This window comes from Sarcophilus harrisii, chromosome 3 (genome assembly GCF_902635505.1).
Source record: "Sarcophilus harrisii chromosome 3, mSarHar1.11, whole genome shotgun sequence".
In the NCBI taxonomy this organism is placed as follows: Eukaryota; Metazoa; Chordata; class Mammalia; order Dasyuromorphia; family Dasyuridae; genus Sarcophilus; species Sarcophilus harrisii.
Genome location: NC_045428.1, coordinates 395,028,722 through 395,055,933, shown reverse-complemented (window position 1 = coordinate 395,055,933; position 27,212 = coordinate 395,028,722). Strand labels below are relative to the sequence as shown.

At 34.0% G+C, this 27,212-nt stretch overlaps 1 protein-coding gene across 2 annotated transcripts in view; it reads left to right on the top strand.

The window, feature by feature from the left end:
* Nucleotides 1–27,212, top strand: part of AGPS (alkylglycerone phosphate synthase) — a 138,475-nt gene that overhangs the window by 11,346 nt on the left and 99,917 nt on the right. For both annotated transcript variants that reach the window (XR_004233079.1, XM_031960414.1), the window contains exons 2-3: nt 15,789–15,878; nt 22,129–22,219. Coding sequence is in view for 1 of the 2 variants with exons in the window: in XM_031960414.1 (XP_031816274.1) it covers nt 15,789–15,878; nt 22,129–22,219 (181 nt within the window). In the remaining variant the exon portion in view is untranslated. The remainder of the gene's footprint in view (nt 1–15,788; nt 15,879–22,128; nt 22,220–27,212) is intronic.

Sequence of the window (27,212 nt, the reverse complement as noted above, 5' to 3'; positions counted from 1 at the left end):
AGAAATTGAAAAGTTATATTTGAGTAAGGATCATACTGTAGTGATAAATGTGAGTCATTTGGCCCTGAAAACACTCCTGTGGGCACAGTCATTTTTAAATACCTTTGCTTCTGACCTTATTAAGTAGAACAATTCTCTTCAAAGTTACTAGTTGCTATATTCAGTCTTTGTCCTTTTATATCTTTCTGCAGCCTTTGACACTGTCATTCACTCTTCTTGAAAACTCTTTTTCTTTTTAGGTTTTTATGATACTTCTCTGTTTGGGTTCTCCTCCTACCTGTTTAATTTCTTCTTAGTCTTCCTGTCTGGATCTCCCTGTTCGATCGTGTCTGATAATCAACTATGAGCTTTCTGCTTTTTCCTTGGTGATCTCATCAGTTCCCGTGGTTTCATTTATCATCTTCATACAGATTTATTCAGATCTACTTGTCTAGCCCTAACATCTCGCTTGGTTTCTAGCTTGGACTCTCTGTTGGATGTCATGAACTATATGTCTCATAGATATATGAAGTTCAGTATGTCTAAAACTAAACTCATCTTTCCCCGCAAACCTTTTTCTTTTCCCAGTTATAATGGAAGACACCACTATCTTCTTAGTCATTCTGGCTCCCATTCTATATGTCATCCTCACCACCTTTATTCTTACTTCTCATAAAATCAGTTGCCAAGTCCTGTTGTTTTTGGTGGCTCTGTTTCTCCCAGGAGAAAATATAAATTCCCTGGCTTTCAAAGCCCTCCATAACCCATTCCTCTTATCTTTGCAATCTTTTGATTCATTGACACTGACCTCTGTGCTGTTCTTTGTACAATTCTTTGCTGCATTTCAGCTCTTGATAGTGTTACTGACTTTCTTATACCAGGAATTCCCTCCCTCTTCATCTCTTGTCTTCCCTGGCTCTCCTCACATTTCACTTAGTTTCACCTTTTGCGAGAAGATTTTCTTGGTCAGCCTTAATTTTAGTATCTTCTCTCTGCTGTGTTGTTCTAATTTAACCTTTACATATCTTGTTTGTGCGTAATTTTCTATATATTGTCTCCTCTTTTAGATTGTGAGTTCCTTGAAGAGCAGAGATTATTTGTTCATAATTATTAACCTGACTTTTCCTTCTGAATCTCAGAATTACTATCAGTTTAAACCCCACTGAACTGGTTTATTTCAATGTCTTTTTGTTCTTCCACTTCATTAAAATAATTTAGGTTTGTAATAATCAATAAACATCATTTTGTCTTATAGTACCTCCTAATCACCAGTCTCTTTTAGCTGTCTTTTTATAGTCTCAGGCCATGGAATGAGACTTATTTCTTGAAAGCTTAAGAAATGGAATATGCTAATCCTTAAAAGACTTTTTCTTAAGGTTGCAATCATTTGCATTTATTTCATTAACCAGTTGTTCCTTACTTGCTTGAATGTAAGTTCAGAATTAACTACTCTGCCTTCTGAAAAGTTGGGGGTTGCCCTTCATTCTTGGAGAGCATCGCAATGACATCACTACGTTAAAGAGTTGAGTTACACTGTGTCCATTTGTCTGATCAGACCAATATGAGCTTGGAGTGTTTTGCCACAGGTTGTACACAGATAATCTCTATGAACATTTGAGATCATTTCTCTAATTTTGAGCATCTTGTATTTCCTCTGAGCTAATTCAGTTCAGTTTGCTAATAGAGCACAGCACCTTCTCTAATGAGGGTATGCCTTGCTGAGCTGTTCTGTGCCAGTGTCTTCTGTATCGTACAATCAATTTTAAAGTGCTTAAGAGAGGTCTTGTGAGTATCCTTTCTGACCACCTTGTGATCACTTGTTTTGGGTGATTTGTCCAAAAAATAATCTTTTTGGCAAGCATACATTTGGCATTTGAACAATGTGGCCAGCCTAATGGAGTTGTGCTCTCTGCTGTATGGTTGGAATGCTTGGCAGTTGAGTTTGAGAAAGGACCTCAGTATTTGGTATTTTATTCTGTCAGGTAATCTTCAGAATCTTCCTTAAGACATTTCAAATGGAAGTGATTCAGTTTCCTGTTATGATACTAGTATATTGTTGGAGTTTCAAAGGCATACAGCAGTGAGGATGGGACAGTTTCAGTTTGTTAGTCCAATACCTCTTCTCTCTCACACTTTGATTCATTGACATATGTTTCTGAAAGGTAGAAAAATAGAGTAAGTAAGCAAATTTTAAAAATTGATGGCTTTTTAACAAAAATAGAATTGGTTGCCTTGGATGGTAGAAAGGTCTTCCTTTACTTGATGCTTTCAAGCAGAAGCTGGATGACCACTTGTCAGCAATATTTAAAATTTAATTCTTGGTCAGGAAGGAGTTACACTCTACACTCAATGACCTTTTGTGAACTCAGTGGCCTTTTGGGGGCCCTTTTAACTCTTCAGTTGCTTGATATCATATTTTATGTGTCATCCATCTATTCTTTCATATATCACCTAGTCTCTTTTCATTTTTTCTTTGCAGTTTCTTGTGGGTCTTTTCAATTCCATTGCCACTACACTAGTTTAGGTCCATGTTATTATATCTGTGGCCCTCACCCCTTTCATTCACCTTTTCCCCCATTCCCCCAGTGCTTTCCCTCTGAGATTATCTCCTAGTTACACTACATTATTCTTGTATGTACATATTTGTTTCTTCGTACTTGCACAACTGTTAGAATGTGGTGAGCTCCATGAGGGCAGGAATCATGTTTTAGCTTTCTTTGTATCCTCTGGGTTTAATATAGTGCCTGGTACATAGCAAGCTCTTAATACATCTTGACTTAAACCTACCTCCATGTCTTTCTTCCCCTTCACTTTAGGTAAATTTTTATTTAACAGAATTTTTCTTCTGAGATGATGGATTGGTATGGCCACTGCCAGGGGCTTCTATATCTGTCTACTTGTTCATGACAGCTGGTTAACAAGTTGATGATGATGGTGGTGATGAGGAAGGTGAGCTCCCTTGCCACAAGGATTTCTCACTTTACTATTGGCTGTCATTCAAATAGCTTTCATTATTCAACTAAGCAAGTATCTTTAAAAATTATTTAGTATTTTATTTTCCCCTAATTTCATATAAAAACAATTTTTAACATTCTTTTAAAAAATTGAGTTCCAAATTTTCTTCCTCCCTCTTTTTCCCCACTCATTGAAAAGATAAGCAATTTGATATAGGTTGTTATGCATATGGTCATTAAGAGAGCAAAACTCTACTAGACAATGGGTGAGATGCAAAGTTTAGATGAAACAGCCATTGCCTTCATGGAACTTACCATTTGTCTTGAGGATATGACAATACACAAGTAATTTTGGGTGTTGTTTTTTGTTTTTTGTTTTTTTTTTTTTAACTAATTTTAATAGAAAATAATATTTGTGTACTCCTAAGTATACTGTGTGGTCCTTGCATCAGGATAGGAGGCAGATCAGCCATAGTAGAGAAAGCTTAGATCAAATTTATTGGTGAACAATAGTATTTGAGATGGCCTTTAAAAAATTTGAGTGGGAACATAAATAGCAAAAGGTGTAAGCCTTTGTGGAGGGGAGGGTATTCTAAGGAATGAATGAGCAAAAATGGAAAGGTAATAGGAAAGATATAGGTTATATTCTGTGAAATACCATAATTGTTTTGCTCCATTCTTCCTTCACAGTTGGATTAATGAACAACATATCCTTTGTTATAACTTAGAGAGAAACTTTGTGTCTCTGTCCTTCCCAGAATCTCTTCTGAAACCATAGAATTTAACAGAGCATTTGTTCAAGAAGGGATGTTAGAGACCATCTGTTGCAGGTTCTTGGAACCTTTTTGTGTCCCAGACCCTTTTCAGGAAAAATAAAGCCCATGAACTCTTCACAAATGACATTTTTAAAGGCATAAAATAAATTATGTAGGATTACAAAGCAATTGGTTGCTCTTTTAGAAAGAGCCAGTTTTTGTTTTTTTTTAAAGCTGTTAAAGGAGCTGTTTTAAAATGTTACCTGCATGATTATGTGACATAGTAGATAAAGAGCTGTCCTCAGTCAAAACCAGGAAAACATGGGTTCATATCCTATTTCTCCCACATATTGAGTGTGTTATCCATGGCTAGTCAGTCAACATCTCAGGACAACTCTAGAATGTATGTGCTGTATGTTGCAGAGAAGGATATGAATAGGAAAATTTCTACTTCATATGGGAGATATCATTAAAGGTTCAGTCCTCCTTGTTCTACTTAATAAGAGTGGGGTTTGGGGATAGAAGACAGTGTACACTTAGGGGTTCCTGTTGAATATGAGCAATATGGCTTTTCTTTTTATATTGTCTTCCCTGGCTATAGTACTTCAAAGAGTATCCTAGCATGTCAACATCTGTGCATTACATTGCAATGTTGCAAATTAGTATGAAGATGGGCAATTTATTTGTTCCTCTTTTTTCCTCCAATGTCTTCCAAAATAAGTTGTGAAGTACTTCCCTTTTTGCCCTGGCCCCTGTGCCTGCCCATCTGCCCAATACCAGATAAGCCCTGATATAACTACCTAGAGTAATAGCCATGATGAACTCTTCTTCTCTAGTCTTTCTTGTCAGTGCTCCTTTTCCTCCCTCCCTCCTGATTGGATGATGACCCCCTGGCACATTCACTAGTTTCCCCATCTTTTTTGCCAGGATGAGATGGCTACTCACAGTAATGTGATTTACAACTAACTAATCACCAACTATGTGGGACCCCTCCCACTACACCTTAAGGTTCACAAAGTTTTGCTATATGCTCTGTTATTACATTCTCCAGGATCTGCTACTGTACTGTTTTTATATGTGTGTGTGTGTGTGTGTATATATATATATATATATATATATATATATATATATATATAGTTGTGTATACATACACACACACAGTCTACCATATTATACTCCCCTATCCTACCCTCTATGCATAACCATCTCACCTGTCAATAATTGTTCTAAGTGGATCTTGTCATTCACTTTGCTGTTGCACCCTTGGGATCTCAAAGCTTTTTTATTTGCTCTGTAGTTGAATTCTTCTCTAAGTGTTGTCTTGCAAGGTAGACTGTGAACTACCTGAGACCAAGGACAAGCATTTATTAAGCCTCTCCTTTGTGTCAGGCACTGCTCAGCACTAAGGATATAAACAAAGGCAACAAATATCTGTTCTCAAGGAGTCCAAAAGGTACAACATGCAAACAACTATGCACAAATAAATTACTTAAATATGTATATTTATATTTATATATACGAAAGAAGGCCTAGAAATTAAGGAGAATTGGGAAAGACCAAAATTCTAGTTCGACTTATTTAAACAAGTTATTAGTGGAAAGGATGGGAATAGATGGATGTAATAACATTGACACTGGTCATCCCATTTCATGCACAGATTTAATTAATGTAAATCACTTACCATAATAAGGAAATCAAAAGTTAAGTAGCAATATACCCCAAGAGAAAGAACAGAGGTAGCATGTGCTAGGCAAGTCAAATCATCACCACCTTTGATCACCATCTTCTCATATAGCCCAGATCCCTGAACTCAGGAGCCTTGAGAATAGCAGTATTCTCTACTAATGAAACCTTTCTGAAACCATCCGAATTGCGTCTAGCTCCATAGCCATAATTGAAGGAAGAAATAGTGGAGGGTGTCTAATCACTATGAGCAACAACTGTTGACCAGCTGTTACAACACAAAGATTGGCAAAGAATTGATAGTAGTGCCTTCTGGTCATCCATCCTTCCTGCTTCTGACCCAGAGTTTGCAGCTATCATTCAGGAAAGCAATTTCTGTGTAGAAAAGGCCAGTATCCCTACCAACTCCCAAGTAACTGCCACACCCAGGGCAGAAGAGCTAACCTAGTTAAAAGAGTAAGGCACCCTGAAAGTGAGAGAAGAGGCAATATTTGCCAGACAAGTCAGACCACTACCATCACTACCATCACCATCACAACAGCAACAATTTCCCTATAGACCTAGATGGTGAAAGCTCAAGACCCTGAACCCAAGAATTATAAGAAGAGTGGTATCAAATAATGACATTATAGAGAGAAATTAACATCTTTGTCATAGTCCTGAAAACCTTGATGCTTTTTCATCTGAATTGCAGGTGAAATTTTGCATGTGTGTTGTCTCCTCCATTAGAATGTGAGCTTCTAGAGAGCAAGGACTGCCCTATTTTTAGACTTAGCATTTAGTAAGTACTTCATGAATTCATTCAAAATAGTTGAGAGGAAAAAAAAATATTTGATAAGCTTCTTGAGAACAAAGGTTATTTTTGCCTTTTTTGGCATCTCTTGAATCAGCCCAGTACCAGACACATGGCAAGTATTTAAATAATGCTTGTTGACTGACTTGCTTAATGGAGAGTTGGCGGCCAAAGACAACAAATAAATATAAGCTTATTTGTAAAATCTTGTGAATAAGGGTAGATGAAGATTATGATTAGTATTCTTAAAGCAGTGAGAGGTGGAAAAAAATTTAAAGAAAGTTTGATGAGAAATCCAAGAAATGAAAATCTGATGCTTTTTTCTGGAACTTTCAGAATATAATTGAAAACTTTTGTGGCATTATAATATGTTAATTTTAGAAATGTAAAATTTTATAAGCTTTTAAAGCATTTGCAAAAACCTCACATTTTTTAGATTTCTAATAATTACATTTATATGGTGCTTTAAAGTTTACAAAATGCTTCATATGTTTATAAAAATATTAATTTTTAAGTTAGAAAAGATAAAATGCTTTTGGTATAGAAGAAACCATTAATTTAAAAAAAGTTTTATACAAAAATTTTTTTAAAATATTATACAAAAAATAATTGACCCAGAAATTAATAACTTTTTCTGAGATCACTAAACTCAACCGCTACTTTAGCGGGCCTATGGCAGATTAATGGGAGGACATGAGTAAAAAGTTGAGTGGATGAGTATTTGTGGATGGGCTCTGAGTATATTATTGGAGCAACTACCCACCTTGATAAGATCATAGATGCTTTTGAGTTTACAAAAGTTGTCATACATTAAGCATTTTAGATAGTGCTTATAGTCATTAATTTTCATAAGGAAAGCTAATTATTTTGCTAAGGTATACATGGTTTTGATGGGATCAAACAGGTCATAGACAAACTTACTGTACTGGCTAGGACTTAACAACAATTATTTGATAGCAAAATGTGAAACTGTAATTGTGGGATTTTTATGTTGAATTGCATTCATAAAATTTTTTTTAGACAATTTGAGGTGCCGCATTGAATTTCTCCCTCAGACACAATTGTTGATCTTTCCCCTCTTTACATGAACATATGCAATATCTGACTTGGTTGAATCATAAAATTATGTTTATTAAAATGTAGACTCCTTCAGATTCAAGATTTTTTCTTAATTTTTCCCCCACTCTATATTACTGTAACCTAGCACAATATCTGGCATAGTAGAAGTAGAATGCTTGTTCACTGATTGATTTGACATATTTCATTTTAAATTTAAAATTGTAGACAGTAGCACACATTTTTTTGTATCCATGAGTGGCTGGTTTTTATAATGTTTTCAATATCTTTAAAAAGTGCATTTCAGTATCCAGATATTGCAAACACCTAATACCAATGCCATTATGCAATTAATTCTGTCTTGACTTTTAAATAAGATGTATGAAACTGCAATAATCAAATAATAATAATAACAATAATGCCAGCAGGAACAATAACAATATCACAAATTTGAATAGCACTTTCTTTAAAAATTATTTTGCTATGTAGCTGTGAGTTGCTAAACTTTAAAAAAAAAGTTTAACTTTTCCAGTTTATGAGAATCGAGCAAAATCTTAAAAGAAGAAACTATTAACATTTTAAAAAATTATCTTAACAGCATATTATTTTTCCAATTATATACATCATTCAGATGTTTTTTCAGCTTTCATTTTTGTAATGTTTTGAGTTCCAAATTTTTTTTTTCTCCTTCCCTCCTTATTTTCCCTCTCTTCATGCTAGCAAGCAATCTGATATAGTTTACATTTATATATTCATTTTAAACATTTCTATGAGTCATGATAAGAAAAAGAAATCAGAACAAAAGGGGAAAACCATAAGAAAGAAAAAGGCAAGCTCAAAGAAATGAAAAGTAAAAATAGTATATACTTCAATCCTCATTTAGAATCCATAGTTATCTCTGGGTTGGATGGCTTTTTCCACCCAAAATTTAGTGGAATTGCTTTGAATTACTGAATTGTTGAGAAGAGCTAAGTCTATCATAGTTGATTATCACACCCTCTTGCTATTATTGGCTGTATACAAATTTAATAAAACAAGTTTTTTTTTTTTTAAATTTCTATTTTTGGTGTTCTGTATTTACATAGAAGCACTTCTTTTTAGGAAATCTCTATAAAAAAGAAACCTCCTGAATTCTGCCATATGAAACTATTCTCTTATCAGTACTATGGAAACTACATTTATATAATTTTCATAAACTTATTATAATTGAAAATTATATGTCCAGATTAAGACAAGACAAATAACATGGAAAAAAGGCATAAATGTCTTTTTGAGTTTACATTTTTCTGAACACAAATAGTTTACAAACTATTGCTAAAGAAAGAGGCTAAAATAGGAATGGAACAAGAGGGATCAGAGGCAGAACACACCAAAGTATTCTTCTTCCAATCACATGAAAATTGGCAACATTCAATTACCTTTCAAAATCTAGTTTTAACTGTATTATAATCTAATAAAATGCAACAGTTTGGAATTTAGTTACTCTGTATTTTTGTCTTTGAATCTTTGGGATTCAAAGGTCATTGACAAAACTATTGGTATTTTATTGAAATCTTTGCCATTTTCTTTTGTACTACTTAATTCACTTATATTGTCAGAAACTTATTTTCTTTAATAAAGATGAAGTGACATATACAAATTGTTTATCTTGATTTTTTTTTTTTTTTTTTTTAAGAAAAAACATGCTTTTAGAGCTATATTATTATTTGGGCAATAAGGTTTTATTATGTATCTTTGAAAGATCATCTGATTTAACCTTCAAATTTTATTAATGGATAGATGGGGTAGTTATTGATTTTGGTCCTCCTGATTGCAGGGCTTGTACTCTATTCACTGTGCCGTCTAGCTGCCTCTAGGTATTGATGATGAACAGATTTAGGATATCTACCATCAGGAAAATTTGTGTATATATGTGTATTCTTGCATTTTAATTAGCTTATCTTTATGTCCAAGTAGATAGGGAAGTAACAAATGAATAATTACCTTGGTGTAGTTGAAAACAATCTTCAATTTACTTTTTTTCCAGAATAAACCAATTTATTTGACTCATTTCCCCCGTATTCTCTTTTAAGTAGCTCAAGTTTTTTAAGTCATAAAGCCCTTTCCTGATATGAAAGGTTTGAGTTTGATATACTATATAGTATATTGACTTGACTTAGTTTAAATTGCTACTGAATGTTTAGAGAGAATTAGAACTAGATTCCAAGGGCTTAAGTTTAACTTTATATATATTTTTTGCAAATAAAGAACAATATTCACATGTAATTTTCAGTGTTACTGTTCATTTATGAAAGAAATTATTAAGCATTTATTAGAGCTGGAGAAGTACAAATTGAAATGACTTTGTTTTGAATTTGAAATTATTGGAAATTCTCAGACTATTTTTAAAAATTTGATTTTGAATAGCTGTGACAATATAATTAATTTTCCCTCTTTTTTTGATGCAGTGGATTCTTTTCTTTTTTTAAAATAATAGTTTTTTATTTTCAAAATACATGCAAAGATAGTTTTCAACATTCACCCTTACAAAACCTTGTATTCCAAATTTTTCTCCTTCCTTTCTCCCTCCCCACCCCCCACCCCGTTTCCCCTAGACAGCAAGCAATCCAATATAGATTAAAACACAAGCAATTCTTCTAAATATTTTAACATTTATCATGCTGCATAAGAAAAAAAGATCAAAATGGGGGGAAAAATGAGAAAGAAAAAAAAGCAAGCAAAAAAACAAGAAAAAAGTGAAAATACTATCTTGTGATCCACATTCAGCCACCATAGTCCTCTTTCTGTGGATGCAGATGGCTCTCTCATCACAAGTCTATTGGTATTGGCCTGAATCACCTCATTGTTGAAAAGAGCCAAGTCCTAGATGGGCTCTTTAAAAATCTTCATTTAATTTCTCCAACTTTATTATATATATAAAATTAATCTTAATTTCTTAATTAAAATAATCATTATTTACTCAACGGACTAAATTTATTTCAGTTTAACATGGCGTAAAGGTGAAATCTTTTAAATCTTTTTTCCCCTTTTGATTTAGTAAAATTAACCAAATTCATTAATAATTATTATTACTTAGATTTATGTGGAATAGCTAGATGGCGTAGTGGATAGAGTGTTGTGCTTCCAGACAGGAAGAGCTGAGTTCAAATTTGGCCTTAGGCATAACTGTGTGACCCTGGGCAAAGCACTTAATCCTGTTTACCTCAGTTTCCTCATTTGTAAAATGAGCTGGAAAAGTAAATGACAAACCACTCCAGTATTTTTGCCAAGAAAACCCCAAAAGGAGTCGGAGTCATGAAGAATTGAACATACCTAGAAACTATTAAACAAAAAAAAATATATAGTTCTTCATAACAACTAGTGAGCTGTCTAGCACTTTATTCTTTGGAACTATTGATGCTAGATTAAAATATCTCTTATCCAGAGACCAACAAAGTAAATAGGAAGTATAAATAATGTGAGAAATATTCTATGGATAAACCAATTAACAGAGCCACTATGATAATAAAGAAACATTTATAATAAGAGGGGAAAAGACATGAATATCATGTGTTCTTAACACAGTAACCTCTGTTAAAATTTTAAATAATGAATTGTTTACCATTGGCTAAAGAAATGAAGACTATAATTGGTATTATATTATGGTGGGAGAATACTGCCACCTTGTGTTCATGTATTGCCATTTATTGTCACCATTTTCTTTTGTTGCATTTGAAAACAGGCATGGCTCTGTTGCTTTGATCTATACCTTGCCACTACACCCAAATGGCCCTGGAGGGGAAAGTGAGACAGGGGACTTTGTACAGTTGTTCCTCCCTCAAATCCAGTTTACCTGTATGTCATAGCATTACCTCCTGATGTCATAGTCCTCTTCAAGTTCAAAGGACTGAAAAGGCAACAGAAGTTGTATAAGTATTATTGGTTTATTTTCTGATCTACCATGTTTAAATAGCTTGTTTTCCTCTTTGACATTTTCTTCTGAAAGTCAAGTATAGAAGATCAAATGAGATGACAGATATTAAAGTGCTTTGAACTATTTTAATTTTTTTTTAAAAGGAGGTATTATGATTTAATTGAGGGTTTTAGTTGATCATACTAGAATCAGATTCCCTTTAGATTAGCAGCCTGGTGTTAAAAGGAAGGACATTGCATAACTGGCTGGCAGACTTACTCTCACTACCATTTAACAGCATGACATTCAACAAATCGGCTTCTGGGCCTCAGTTTCCTCATTGGTAAAATGAAAGGGTTGAAATTTCTAAAGCAGGTAGGGAATTATGATTTCTTTTAAAATGACTAAATTATGTATCATTGACCTAAAGATTAGACTGTTAGACATATACTCTACAGAGATACAAATATATCTATTACAATACTTTTTTCTTCCATGGTAGCAAAGAGAAGCATTGGGGAGTGATAGGCAAATTGTAGTATACAAATGTATAGAAATATTACTGTAAGAACACATTCATTGAAGAATTCAGGGAGTGTGCTAAGACTATTTAAATTAATGCAGAGAGAAATAAGCAGAAGCAGGAAAACATAGTTGTAATGCAAAAATTAAGTTAAAAAAATAACTTGAATAATGTATAATAATAATAATGATCAGGATAGCTCCTGAATAGAGATAAGAATATATACTTCCCTATTTTTTTATCTAAAGGGTGCAAGAGGAGACTATAAAGCATATACTGTTGAACTTTTCTATTTATTTGTAATTTCAATAATATTTTATTTTCCAATTATATATAAAAATAGTTTTCAACATTAATTTTTGTGAGATTTTCTTTCTTCCCCTCTTTCTTCCTCCCTTCCCAAGACAAGAAGTCTGATATAGCTTATATATATATATATATATATATATATATATATATATATATATATATATATATATATATATACATACATACATACACAATCATTTATATATATACAATCATATTAGTCATGTTGTAAAAGAAAAATCAGAAAGGGAAAAACCATAAGGAAAAAAGCAAACAGACACAAAAAGTGAAAACCGAATGCTTTGTTCTGCATTCAGTCTTTATAGTTCTCTGGAAGTGGATAGTATTTTCTAAACCAAGTCTATTGGAATTGCCTTGAATCACTATATTGCTAAGAAGACTTAAGTCTATCATAGTTGATCATCACACAATCTTGCTGTTATTGGATATAATGTTCTGCTTCTGCTCACTTGATAGCATCAGTTCATTTAAGTTTTTCCTAGTTTTTTCAGCCTATTCATCATTTCTTAAAAATAATATTCTATTTTCATTCATATATCATACTTTATTCAGCCATTCCCCAACTAATGGGTAGGCACTCAATTTCCAGTTCCTTGCCACTACAGAAAGTGCTGCAAGAAACATTTTTGTACTTGTGGGTCCTTTCCCTTCTTTTATAATCCCTTTGGGATACAGATCCTATACTGTCAAACTTAGTCAAAAAGTGATGGTTGATTTTGCTGAGCTACTTTTTTTCCTTTTCTACAAAGGATGCTTTGCTAGCAGTAAGAGAAGGGATGGATGTATTTGGAAATTAAGATAATGTAACAGCAAAATACACATAAAATTTTTTAAAAAGAAAAAGTTGGGTCAGATGATTCCTAAGGCCCTTCTATCTATAGGATATTTCCTTTTTTATAAAAACATGGTAATTAACTATATTGCTTTTTGGTACTAAAAGAATCTTTCTAATGTGTACCGAAGACTGTATTCTTTTACATTTCATTTGACTGAAACTTTTATGGTATGTATTAAAAAAGAAAAAACATCAGAAATCTTAAGAATTTGGTCTTGGTTTTTGGTTTAAATGCATACTTCCTTTCCCTTACTCCACTTGATATGTCTGGTAGTCACTAATAAAACAAATTGTTGATTATTGTTTTTTATTTTTGATTCATGGGTTTCTATGGCCAAAGAATCCTTCACTTAGTAACCACCCTGCTGCTGCTAAACCTTTATATTTAATGAGAACCAGGGATAACAGTGTACTCTTCTTTTTATCTCCCCGATATCTTCATATTTTCTTTCTCTTTTCCTTGAGCTTCACCCCTTAGAGCTACCAAAATTTAAATATGACTGTTCTTCCTCAACTCAATAAACTCTAGTACCTCCCTAGTACTTCTAAATCAAATTGCTGTTTATCACATCTGACTTTTAGTGACTCTATTTGGGGTTTTCTTGGCAAAAAATGCTGGAGTGGTTTGTCATTTTCTCATCCAGTTCATTTTATAGGGAAAGGAACTGAGGCAAAAAGGGTTAAGTGACTTGCTTAGGGACACACAGTAGAAAGCCTTCCTGATTCCAAACTTGATACTCTCTCTGCTGTTCCACCTTGCTGCCCCTCTAGACAAAATATAAATTCTTAATTGTTAAGTAAAGTCCTATGCATGCTGGCTGAAGCTGTTTTTGAGATGTAGCATTTCATACTTTTGCGCTTGCTCTCCCCAATACCTAAAATGTTTTCTTTTTGCCCCTCTTAGGATCTCTCCTGTGATCTCCAGTTTAATTTAAGGTTCATTTCAAACATCTTTCTGCATGAAACTTCCTGATTTCCTATCTCCTACTCCCAACATGTGGTGCTTTTCATTAAAATTATCAGAATATCTATTTTTTATGCCTATATATATACCTGCTGGCTTTCATTTGGGTTATAAGCTTTCAAAAGGTGCAAGAACTTTAATTTTTGTTTTTGTTTTCTAAGGGCCTAGCTTAGAGAGTCAGCTATATTAGGCACTTAAAAATACTTTTTGAATAATTGAATAAAGAGAATTTGAAGATTTTTAGTACTCAGTGTAAATTGCTGTGCCTTTTAAATAGAATATTAATATTATTCCATCATTTGAGTACATATTGAGTTTTGGGATCTTGGGCACATTAGTTTATTGTCCTAGGCTTCAAGTTCTTTATCAGTAAAAGGAGGCGGTTAGACAAGGTCAAGGCCAGTGAAAACAAACAATGCTTGATTTGTATTTGGTATAATAGTTTACCTGTCTTTGGACTAGATGGTCTCTAAAAATCTCCTTTTAGCTATAAATCCTATAATCAGGTCAGAGTGCCATTCAGTATATATTGTTATGATTGAATTTTAACAAAAGGATAAAATTTATTAACAGGGGCATGTTATATGTCAATAAGTAGGTAAATGGCTTGCCTCCATTGTTGTCATGACCTTGATTATGAGAACAATTCCTTGTTTATAGATTTTGGTTAATATGGAACATACACACACACACACACAAACGGGGAAGGTGACATCATGGAATTGAGCAATTTGTTTACAGAGATGATTGCTAACAAAGATAAAATATAGCAAAAAAAGATGATTGATTAGAAGGTTGGTAGTGGAGACTACTAGAAAATGTTCTTTGAATCCAGATATGAAATAGTGACCTAGACTTTTGGACAACAAAGCAGACATCCTTGAAGGATAGCTTAGGGGCATAAAAATAATTTCATTTATATTTGCACATATTCTCTAAGGTCAGTTAAATTCCTTGAGGCAAAAATGGTAGACTTTTAATCTTATTCCATTACAGGTCACCTATACTCTGAACTAAGTTCAGAGACAAAGAAATATGACTTAAGCAGTTACATGACAACCAATTACTTGTAAATAGGATCAATAAGAAAAGAACATAGTCATTCTTAATCTCAATTTGAAATAAATTATGAAGGATAAAATAATTTATAAATACTACTAATAAGACATTTTCTATATATATTTCATTTTATCTAAACTAACATTTTAAAAAATATTTTTTATTTTATTAAGTATGATCCAGTTACATGTAAAAACATTAATATTTATTTAAAAAAAATTTAAGTTCCATATTCTCTTACTTCCACCTCTCCTTTACTCTTTGAAAAGAAAAGCAGTTTGATTATCCATGTGAAGTCATACAAATTAATTATACATGGTGAAGTCATATAAATCATATTTCCATATTAGCCACATTGCAAAGGAAAGCACACACAAAAAAAGCCCCAAGAAAAATAAAGCAAAAAACAATATGCTTCAAACTCAAGTACAGAGTTTATCCATTCTCTCTCTGGGAATAGATAGCATTTTTCACTATGGGTTTTTTGGAACTCTCTTGAATCATTGTCTTGATCAGAGTAGTTGTCTTTTACAGATGATTATTGTTGCTATATTGTTGTAACTGTGTATAATATTCTGGTTCTGCTCACTTCAATTTAATCAGTTCACATAGATCTTTCCACTAAACTAATGTTTTTCTTGTAACTGAGACTATAAAGACTCCTCGTTGAACTGTTCAGTTCTGCACACATATATTGTATCCAAGATCTACTGTAACCTATTTAACATGTATAGGACTGCTTGCCATCCGGAGGAGGGGGTGGAGAGAGAGAGGGGAAAAATTGGAACAGAAGTGAGTGCAAGGGATAATGTTGTAAAAAATTACTCTGGTATGGGTTCTGTCAATAAAAAGTTATTAAAAAAAAGACTCCTCTTTTTATATATTTATGAAAAATATTGTAACTTTTGTTCTCATTGGGGCTATTTAACTGAGATTTTATTTACATATTTTCCTTTTTCATTTAGGCAAGAACTGATGAAGTGGAATGGATGGGGATATAATGATTCCAAGTTCATCATTAATAAGAAGGGCCAAATTGAATTTACTGGGAAAAGGTAAGATCCATTTTTTTATTAAAGAGTATATTGGATATTATGTACTGGATATTATGAATGTTGGTAGCCTAAATAATATTTATATGTATTTTGAAAAGCAATAATTATTCAATTTCAAAGGATTTATTAACTATTTGCAATGTACAAGGCAGTATTAGACCCTACAGATACAAAGACAAAAATGAAAAAAGCTCTCAAGGAGCTTATATTTTACTGGAAAATTATTAAGAAAGGTAAGTCTGAAGATTTAGCCATAGGCTAATTCATAACATTTGGTTTTCAAAGGTTTCTAAAGTGATAGGAATTTGTTTCCCTAAAAGAGAGCAAAGTTGATCTTGGGATCTGATTGTTCTCTGCTTCCTTTGACACAATTTTCTAGTCATGTAAAAAGCATAAAAAAATCTCATCTATGTGGTAGATGGGGGCCCTGACTTGAATTACCATTTGACCTGTTGATTTTCTGGGTTTCCGTATGGAGGTGGGGAGACTTCATCCAGAGCAGCTGAATTCATTGTAGTATCTTTGCTTTGTGTAAAGGCAAAGTAAAATTCCTTTCATTGACTGTTGTAAGACTTGTGGGTCCCTCATTTAGTCCTAACTATAAGCATGAAACTAAGAGAGTATTGGTGTTACTCTTGCCTCCAAAATAAGGTGTACAGATTTTTTGTGAAAAATTCCAGATGATTGTATTTTATTGTAACTTAATGAGACACTAAAAATCAGAGTAATTTTTCAACAACAACAAAAAATTGAGATTTCATAATCAGGAAAAATCTGATGCATGCTTACAGAAAAATTGATCTACCCCAAAGTGATGTATAATGAGAAGTTACAGGGAGAAAAAGATCCAGCCCAGCTAAAATACATATATGCTGATGTGAAAAATTGTAGAAGTTGAAAAAAAATGTCATGCGATAACTGGAAAACTTTGTTGTAAATGAGGCATCTTAGAAACATGGTGGAAAAGTACTCAGGGGGATAATTATATTGACAGGGTATAAACTCCATAAGGTTAGGCAATGAAAATGAATTTCCCACTGTGTGTGAAGCATAAACATATATTCACTTTTGATAGGTGGAGAAACTGAGGCAAACAAGGTTTAGTGACTTGCTCAAGCAGCTAATAAGTGTCTGAAGCCAGGTTTGAATGGAAGAAGAGGAATTTTCCTTACTCTCTTATGTCACAGTTCTCTTTTATTGTCTTGACTTGGTTTTCCTATTTGTCCTGACACAGTCCTACCTTGGTTTCCCTGATTGTTCTGCCCAACCACCCTTCCTTCCCAATCATGATGATCCAGATAAGGAGAAAGACCTTCTATCTTAGGCATCATCAGAATGTTGGGTGTCTCTCCCCACTCTGTAATCCCAATTATCAGATATCCTCCATGCCTCCCCTCACCCTGTCAGAACTGGATTGTCAGAGTCCCATTCCCTCTCTCAGCACCCTGACTCCGCCCCTGCCTCACTCTACCTCTGAGTCTGAGCCATGTGAATATACATCATTGAGAACTCATGTCGTTTGCTGGGTTCTTGGAGACGATAGTCTCATTCAGCCCTGGGAGCAAACCATGGATCCATTTGGTCACAGTATCTCTTTCCCTTTTAAATAAATTATTAAATACTCTCTAATTTCTATCTTGCCTCACTTTCTTCAGCATTACAACTCCAGGCTCAGCACTCTATCCAGTGCACCACCTAGCTGCCTCAACATCTATCCATAGTATTATAGTAATGTCTTAGGGACCAATGAAATATGTGTGACTGGGTGAAATTTAACATTTGTGTAGCTAAATAGCTCGTATGATCTCATCAACTCTGTATTGGTGTAGATCCAGCTTAGGTATAGATCCAACTTACCTATGCTTCCTTATCCTATATAATTTTTGTATAGGTATTTACATAAGTCATCTCTAGGATTGACTCAGCATTCTGAAGTTCTTCCTTTAGTTCTTTTAATTTTTTGTGGCTATAGCCCTTGTATAGTTTCTTTCTCTTTTCTCACACATTCAATAAGCTCCTGATGTATGCCAGGCAAAATGCTAAATACTATAATAATATCTCATTTAATGTTAGGAGGTTAGTGCAGTTATTCTCATTTTATAGTTGAGGAAACTCGGACAAGTAGCTAAAGGGACTTGATACTGCTATTAAGTTTCTGAGACCAAATTTGAATTCAGGTCTTATTGCCTCCAAGCTCAGTTATTTCTGTTAACTCTTCTTGCTATATGATTAGCCTGCCTCCATTTTTATTCATCTTATTAATACTTTTATAGACTATTTCTATAATGGAACATGTCTCCACTTGCACAGTTTGACATATAGAACAATGCCACATCCCCTGGTTTAATTATTTGTTTTACAAATAAAACATTTAACTAAGTAGAGCAAACTGCAGCTTCAAAGGCTCTTGTCTCTCATTAGGCATTTCTCATGAATATGTTAAGATTAAACAACATTTGGATAATTTTATTCAACAATTCTCTTGTTAATCTTAAGTAATGCATAAATCAAGGAGACATGCTTGCAAAAGATAATCACTTCTATCAAGGAGAATGTTAGTCACTCATTTAATGTCTGCATTTTATTTATATTAAGTTCTATTATATGCCAAGCACTGTACTAAGTGTTGGAGACAGAAATAAGAAAAAAAAAATTGAGGGTCCCTTCCCTCAAGGATGTTATGCTCTAATGGGGAAAGACAGCACACAAAGAAAGCTGAAAAGTGGGGAGGGTAGGGGTAGGGAGACAAGATACTTTCTTGGAACAAGGCATGAATGGAGTCTACTCCAAGAAGTGAACTTGGTGAGAAATGTCTGATCTGTTAAATTTCTTTAAAATGGAGGCTTTGGGAGGAGTTTGTACCATCCTCCAATCAGGGGGGCAGGGGGTATCCAGGAGCCTTAAGAAGTATAAACATCAAAGCCTTTGCACTCTCACAGGATGATGAAGTTAGTGGGGAAGATGTTTCCTTAGAGTCTAAGATGGTAGAATCCAATATCAAGAAGTACAGCTGGCAGGAAATTATGGGTATGCCCTTTGTAATGTCCAAAAGAGAGGAAATTTCATATATGATCAATAGCAGGAATCTGTGATAGTTCAAGGACTGGCAAGAACTAACCTTTGCTTTTCCTTAATTCTAGTTATTTCTAGTGAAGGTATATGTCTTGTGTTTACTGGTTACTAAGAGTATTAATTGGTTGGGTGTTAGATCTATACTTACCTCATAGATAAAGATGATTAGCTTCAAGTCACAGAGTAGAAGACATGATGTGAGAAACTGACTTAGAACTGACTGTGGAAATCTCTGTGATCTTCTTTTAGGTCATGATCTACTGGCTAGGAAAACCCCTGTTCTAGATCACCCATTAGGATAATCAGAATTGTCCTGGCAGTTTTAAATAGTACATGGAAAGCTCCATTTTAAATATCACCTCTTTCCTCCCCTCCAGATTCTAGCCCTGGAACACTTCTTTCTTTGAAAGGCAGCTCAGTAATGTAGTGGGCTTGGAGGCAGGATTGACCGGAGTTCAAATTTTAGCTCAAATACTTATTAACTATGTTACCCTGGGTAAATCACTTAATCTGTCTATCTCAGTTTCCTTATTTGTAAAAATGGGAATAATAATACTGTTTATCTTCCAGGATTCTTGTCAAGATCATGTCAAATTATTTTTTTCTATATGCATACACAGAATTTTTGCTTTATGTAGATTCATGTTATGCAAATTCAATTTCATATAAATAGTTTTGAAAGAAATCCACATTGTAAACACCTCCCCCCACATACATACTACGTTGTTTACTGTGCAGAAGTGTACTTTTTTCTATATTCCTGCCCCTTGGCTTCTATGGCTTCTGAACTTCATCTTCCCCCCCAAAAAACAAACAAACAAATAAACAAACAAAAACCTTACAACCTAAAAAAACCAAACCCTCCAAGTGAAAGTAGAAGAATAGATGAAATGGAAAGACTACCACCACTGCTGGCAGATAGAGGTTTGGCTTGAGACTTGTGGCACCGAGAGAGGCACTCAGCCCATGCTTCTGTCTTCACATCTCTGTCTTCCATATGTCTGCTTTTGCTTCTCTGCTACCTGTTCTTGAACTGTATGTTGTCTTCTTTATATCTGTTTCCCTCTCTTCCCCATATCCAGGGGTAAATTTGCATTATGTAAAAATTGCATTGCAGAAAGGTCTATGGAATGGTTCACTTGACATAACGTGTTTGTGTGTTTCTCTATGTATAGATACACATACATATATGTGTGTGCACACAAAGTGCTTTTAAGCTTTAAAATGCTAGCTATTATTGATCATTATATATAGTATAGTTTATATAATGAAATATAATAGTATAGCATAATATACACTACAATAACACATTGTAATCTATCATAATATTTTATTATGCAAGTGTAAACTATTATTATTATTATTATTTTCTTTGGCTTTAACTTGCTTGGTTTCAGGCCTGCACAGCACTTCATGGATATTTTCAGCTATATTGTCTATATTTGAGCCATAGCATCTTGTCTTTTTCTACTAGAAAATTAGACTTCACCCTTGCAACAATTCTGGGGTTTAATAGACCTATTTTGGTCTTAGCTACCACAGCACTTGCTAGACAGCACCAGTCATGCCATCTTTTCCCCTACTCCCTCTCCTTTATGTGTTGTCTTCTCCCAATGGAATGTAAACTTCTTATTTGTATTCCTTAGTGTTTAACACAGTGTCCAAGACAGAGTAAACATTTAATAAATAATAATTTAATAAGGAAATATAAGTGAATTTTCTAGATACTTGAAGGTTACCCTTTAAATAGCAATTCTTTTACTTTCTTTGTACTCTTTGAAGTGAAAATTTTTTCAAAAACTTAGAATCTCTCTCCTCTTGCTCCCTATCTCTCTAACCCTATTTTCTCCTTAATCTCTTCTTACTTTTATTCATTCTCATAGCTTAAGTTATTCTATTTGCAGATCATTTATTAAATCTATTTGTGTAGTTCCTATTCTTTCCCTTGAGTTACAGCCCCATATTTTCATCTGCTTGCTGGATGTCTCTCTGCCTGGATATTTCAGCACCTCAAACTCAGTGTTGATTAAGGACAAAATCTTGCTCTTCTTTCCAGTTTGATGGTATCACAACTTTTCCCATTACCTTAGCTTTTAAATCTTGGAGTCTTCTTTTACTATTCCTCTCCCTCTTTCACATAAGAATAAAGCTAGGACTGACCATAGGCCACTGAATCCAGCTTCCTTCTTTTATAGAAGAGAAAATTGAGACTGAAAGGTTGACTATGGTCACACAGCTAGTAAGCATCTGAGGCAGGATTTGGGTCCAGATTTTCCTGACGCCAGGCCTGAAGTTAAAGTCACCAGACTACCATAGAGCCTTGTCAATTCTCCCTTTATAACAAGTTCATTCTCTCTTCCCCAATCACACTATATCCTCCCTAGTTCAGGTCCTTAATATGGTCTAGGAAGTTAACTACCCAGTGTCTCTTCTTGCCTTCAGTGTCCTTTGTTCTTCAGTTTGCCCTTCAGTCTTCTGTCAAAATGAGCTTTCAGATAAATGGATGCTTCATCAGGAGCCTTAAATTTTTTATTGCTTCTATTAAATCAGTGTAGTATTTAATGCTTTCACAATTATTCATCATACTTTTCCAATACTATTTCCTACTCTCTTCATGTACTCTTATGTTTCCAACCAAATTTGACTATGAATTGATGGCCCAGTTCCATTTGGCATTCTTATTTTTTCTTCCATTCAAGCATTCTTAGAAGGTACTTTTTTTCTGATCTTTGATTATTGAAATCATTCTTTTTTTTCTAGGCCTAAAATTTTAAGACCCTCTTCCCTTCCACTCCAACTGAAAAAGTTCTCTTCTTTCTCAATTTAGATATTTATGTACTTTTCTAGTTAGCCTTAGAACAAGGATGCATTGGCATAATGGTGTCAAGAATACATGGGTTCACATTCTAACATTTTTATATTCTGATTGTAAACTAGGCAAATCATAATCTAATCTCTCAGTGCCACTGGAAACTCTCTAAAGTTGTAAGTTTCAGAACTATTGCTGCTCTTCATTGGTAGAGAGTTCATAAAAAAACACAGGTTCCAGTAATGTTGATTTTCATATCCTATTTATTTGGCACTCGTTTTTGTTTTTAAAGGAAGCTATTTTGTTGAAGTATGTTAAAATCTTTCTAAAAGATGTTAAGAATGCAATTTTGCCTCTCCTTTATTTCAGGTACCCTCTTAGTGGCATGGTTTTGCCAACATTTAGAGAATGGTTACAAAATGTTCTTGGATTAAATTTGGACCAGAGAACTACCTCTAAAGTAAGTAAATAATCAGTGAGTATGATTTTTTTTTTCATTCACTATCTTTTAAAGAAATTTCATGGTTATTTAAATAGTCTTAGTATTTTTTTTAAATCCATTAAGAAAATGTTGGTTATGTTAGACTAACTGTAGAGTCATAGAATGTTATAGCTGGAAGGTAATTTAGAGATGATCTAATCCAGCTCCTTCGTTTTTCAGATGAGGAGGCTGAGTCCCAGAGGGACTGAGTAACACACAGCTAGATAGTAAGTGGTGGAGCTGGGGGGGGGGACGTCAGAGGTTTGGAATTCTAGTCCAGGGTTCTTTCTACTATACCTTCTTGCTAGATTGTGGTCTATTGGGTAGACCATAATCTAGGTTAATTTGAAATGATTAGCATTAAATATAGCATTCTCTTTTACTTTAAGAATTCATTTTGTGGCCACCATCTATTCTACTATTACTAACTACCAGTGCTTTAGGTGTAACTACAATTTGATGTTGTGAGAACCCTGAACTCTGAAGCTCTCTGACCAGTTTTTCCTCCTACCACCTTTTCTATTCCCTTACTCTTTTTGAATGTATTTTCTCTTCCCAATCCCAGAATAATGAATGATTCCAAAGAAAGTAAAAAAATTAATAAGTCAAAATTTATTTATAAGCACCTACTATGTTCAGATTATATAAATTAATGATATATGTAAAGTTCTATGTAAAAGTTAGCTACTATGACTTCTCTTCCTACCATCCCTGGTGCTGCTAAACTTGTATTATGTACTATCCTAGGGAAACAGCCAAAAAAGAGACAGTCTTTTTTAAGGAGATTATATTTTGTTGAAGAAAACAATGAACAGGATATATACATATATAGAATAAGTATAAAATAAATAGAAGATAGTTTAAGAAATAAAAGTACTAGCAGTTGTTGGAGGGGAATCAGGAAAATCTGAATATAGAAGGTGATGCTTGAATTGAGTCTGGAGGAAGTAATGCATTCTTTAAAGTGGAGGCAGAGAGAATGGCCACTTCAAAGGCTTAAGATGGGAGGAAACAGGAGTTAGAGATGGTTCCTGACATAGGGGACAGGAGGGAGTCCAATGTCAGTAGATTAAAGAGTATATAACATAAGGTGTAAGAAGATTAGAAAGATGTGAAAGTAATCAGATTATAAAGCACTTTGAAAGGCAGTTAAAGATTTTTTTTATTTGGTCTTGGAGGTGATGGGGAAGCCATTGGAGTTTATTGAATGAAGGAAGGGCTGCTATGGTCAGATCTGTTTTTGGAAAATCAATTTAACAGCAGGGTAGGAGATGGATTGTAATGAGGAGAGTTGTAGTGGAGGAGACGTGACATGTTTTTGTGATGTAGTGACATGCAATAATGGGGAAATTGTTTCTTTGAGCAAGGATTTATTTATTGACAGAGACACCTCCCCCCTCACACCCCAAGAAGAAGCTGCAGGAAAAGAAGGGATAGTTGGAAAGCCATCCTATTGGCTGCTGCTGAGAAAGTGGGTGACTTTCAGGGCTGATCATACCTTCTCTGATAATTAAGGAATGCTAATTGTTAAACAGCTTTATGAGATTCATTTGCCTCCTGTAATCTTGACTAGGAGACTAGAACCCTACATTTTGATCTCTTCCAAGGAGGGAATCAAATCTCTTAATTTGCCAAGGTGAAACAAAGGCCAAAGAATTGTCTTTTTGCAGAGACTTCTGCCTATACTTAAACTGGTTGTTTGGGGAAAACAAACCAAGGTCCCTATTTAAAATGATTAGCAAGTAGATGCCCCAGGAGCTAGTTGTTGGAATGATAACATCATCATCCTCTTTCAAAAATATCTTTAAGCCAATTCCTAGTGAGAGAGACACCTTATTTTGAGAGGTTAAATTCTGGCAGCTGGAAACTTATAAAAGTCAATACACCATAAAATCAATTATATTGCAAAATCAAATACACTAGAAATCAGAGGAAATTTTTTTAAATCTTTTCATACTATCAAGATAAAATCTATAAGCCTTCACAACAGATTATGGAGGGGAGATTTTGAAAGAGTGAAGAGTGATATTGAGATTGTGAACCTTAGTGACCATGATTTTGATGATGATGGTATTCTGGACATAATAATAGAGAGTTTGGGGAGTGGGAGTGCAAAGATAAGGAGTTGAATTTTGGACATGTTGAGATGTTTACAGAACATCAAATAGACATTTGGTGAGATGAGACTGGAAGTTGGGAAAGAGATTTGGACTGGACAAATAGATCAGAGGATCATCAACATTACCATATTAATTGAATCCATGAGACCTAATGAGATCAGCAAATTAAATAATATAAAGGAAGAAAAGAATGCTGAGAATAGATCCCTGTGGGACATTCATGGTTAGAAGACATGATCTTGTTGAGAATCTAGCTGAGAAAGAGCAGTCATATAGTAGGAAGAGAACCAGGAGAGAGCCATTCCCTGAAAACCTAGAGAAAGAGAAGAAGGTGATCAACAGAGTGAAAGGCTTTGAGAGGTGGAGGAGAATAAGGATTGAGAAAAAGCTGTAGCATTTGGCAGTTAAAGTCAAAGCTGAGACAATGGCTTTACAAGTACTGGTGGCTGGAGGCACTGGAAATTAGAATGAAGAGGTTAGGTTGAAGGAGAGATAGAAAAATATGGGTTTTGATTAAACTTAGGAATGTCATAGTTTTTGAAGATTGTGTATGTTGTTTTCCTGGTTGTATTTAGATCATTTTCTTCCCATGCTTCTCTGAATTCTTTTCTTCCATTTTGTTATTCCCACAGCGTAATATTATTATTTAAATAAAACGATTTGTTTATTCATTTCCCTGACAGTGAGAACCTGATTTATTTTTCTATTTTTATCCCTACCACAAAAAGTCCTGTGCTATTATGAATATTTTGATGTACCTTTCCATTCTTGACTTTTTTGGAATATGTGCTTAGCAGCACTCGTCTCTGAGTCAAAGAGTGTGAACATTTTAATTACTTTTAGCATCATTCAAAATTGTTTTCAAAAATATTTGAACTATTTCAGAGCTCTAGTAATGGTGTATTCATATTCCTGTCTTTCTACAGCTTAATTTCTGATATTAACATCTGTTGTCTTTTGTCACCTTTACCAATTATCTGGCTACGTTTATAATTCCTTTTTGAAGTAATATTTGTTTGTAGCCTTTTTATTCCTTATGAAAGAATTGTGTAAATTCCATGTACATCTTGGATATTTATGCCTTGTCAGACATATTGGCTACAAATATATTCTTTCTCTTTTTAGAAGTTAATGGTTTTTCTTCTTATCCTTTTGATTATTGTTCATTTGTGTTCAACTCTTCTTGACTCCATTTTGGCAAGGATCCAGTAGTGGTTCAGCCATTTGTTCTTCCAGCTCATGGGGGCTGGAAGGCCTCCATAATGGGGCCTGGGAGGCAGTAAGTACTTAATAGGTATTTATTGATTGAGTGATAATTTATATTTAATGCCCATTGTTGAGATTCTGTTGGTGCTCTCTTTATTGATAGAAGTATATGTGAAATACATCCATAATTTTTGAGCAGTGAACATTCTTTTGGAGTGATTTTGAAATGTGTTCTATCATACAGGATGTAAGAGAAGCACTTTTGCATGTATGTCCACAACCAATGTAGAACATGCAAATTGTTTAACTGAATTATGAATATTTTAGCAAGGTAACATTGCTTAGAAGAAATAAAATGATGTAAGAATAGGAGATATTAAGAATGACATAGTGTCCAAAAAGTAGGCAGTAATTTTTCTTTCATTCTTTGTTTTTAGCCAGGTTCTTTTATTAGCTTTAAAATAAAGGAAAAATTAAAGAGAATTTAAAGGAAAAAGAAAATTAAAAGAATCTCTTACTTTGTAAATCTTTTTTTTTTCTGAGTTGAAGACTGAAAATCAATTTTGTTTATCTAGTCTATGTAACTTTTAAAGATAATATAATAATATGCAGAAGAGTGGGATTTGTCAGGGAGTAGAAAGTAAAAATAAAAATTTAGACAAGTTTTATTTTTAATTTTTAATTTATTTTAATTTAATTCTTCTTTCCTTAAGGTCTTTGCATTATGGCTTCTGACCTCATCATTCAACTAAAACTACTCCTAATAATAATAAAGTTATAATAACTTTTTAATTATCAAATTTCATGGCATTTTCTTAATCCTTATACTTCTGGATTTCTTTGCAGCCTTAGACACTGTGAATCACCTTGATATGACTTTTCTATTTTCTTTTCTCTAAAGAACATCTCCTTAACATTCTCTTCTAAGATGTTTTGCGTGATTTGGGACAGATTCTTCTCTTACATTCGGATTGCTCCTTTTCAATCTTCTTTGTGGGATCTTCATGTAGGTCACTGAAGACACTGTCCTGGCTCTCCTCTCCCTCTTTATTTAATTTTCACTGCTAATCTCATTAGCTATCATCATCTCATCCTGTTTGTGCTTACGATTCTCAGATCAATCTGTCTCTCAATCTTCTAGTCTCCTATGTCCAGTTGGCTATTAGACATCTTGAACTAGATGTCTTTTAAACATCTTAACTCAGCACATTTAAAACTGAACTCCTTTTCTTTCCCCTTAAACTCTCCCATCTTTCTAACTTCCCTGTTTTGTTGAGGACACTGCTATCTTCCAGTTCCTGAGGCTCACAATCTAAGTGTCTTAGATTTCCCACTATCTCTTCCCTTTCCTCCCACAGAGTGTTCATTGTGTTGTGAAGACTTATCAGTTTTACCATTATAATATGTCACCTTTTCTTTGAGACTGCTGTCACCCTGGTGCAGGCCCTCATCACCTCATATTTGGACTGTTGCAATAGTGTGACTCAAGGCTCTTCCCATTACAGCCCATCTTCTACTCAGTTGTTAAATTGGTTTTCCATTAGAACAGATCTGACCATTCCACTCTTCTTTTCAGTATTATTTTCTACAGGATCAAATATAAAATCTTCTACTTCTTCATAATGTGTCTCCTTTCTACCTTTCCA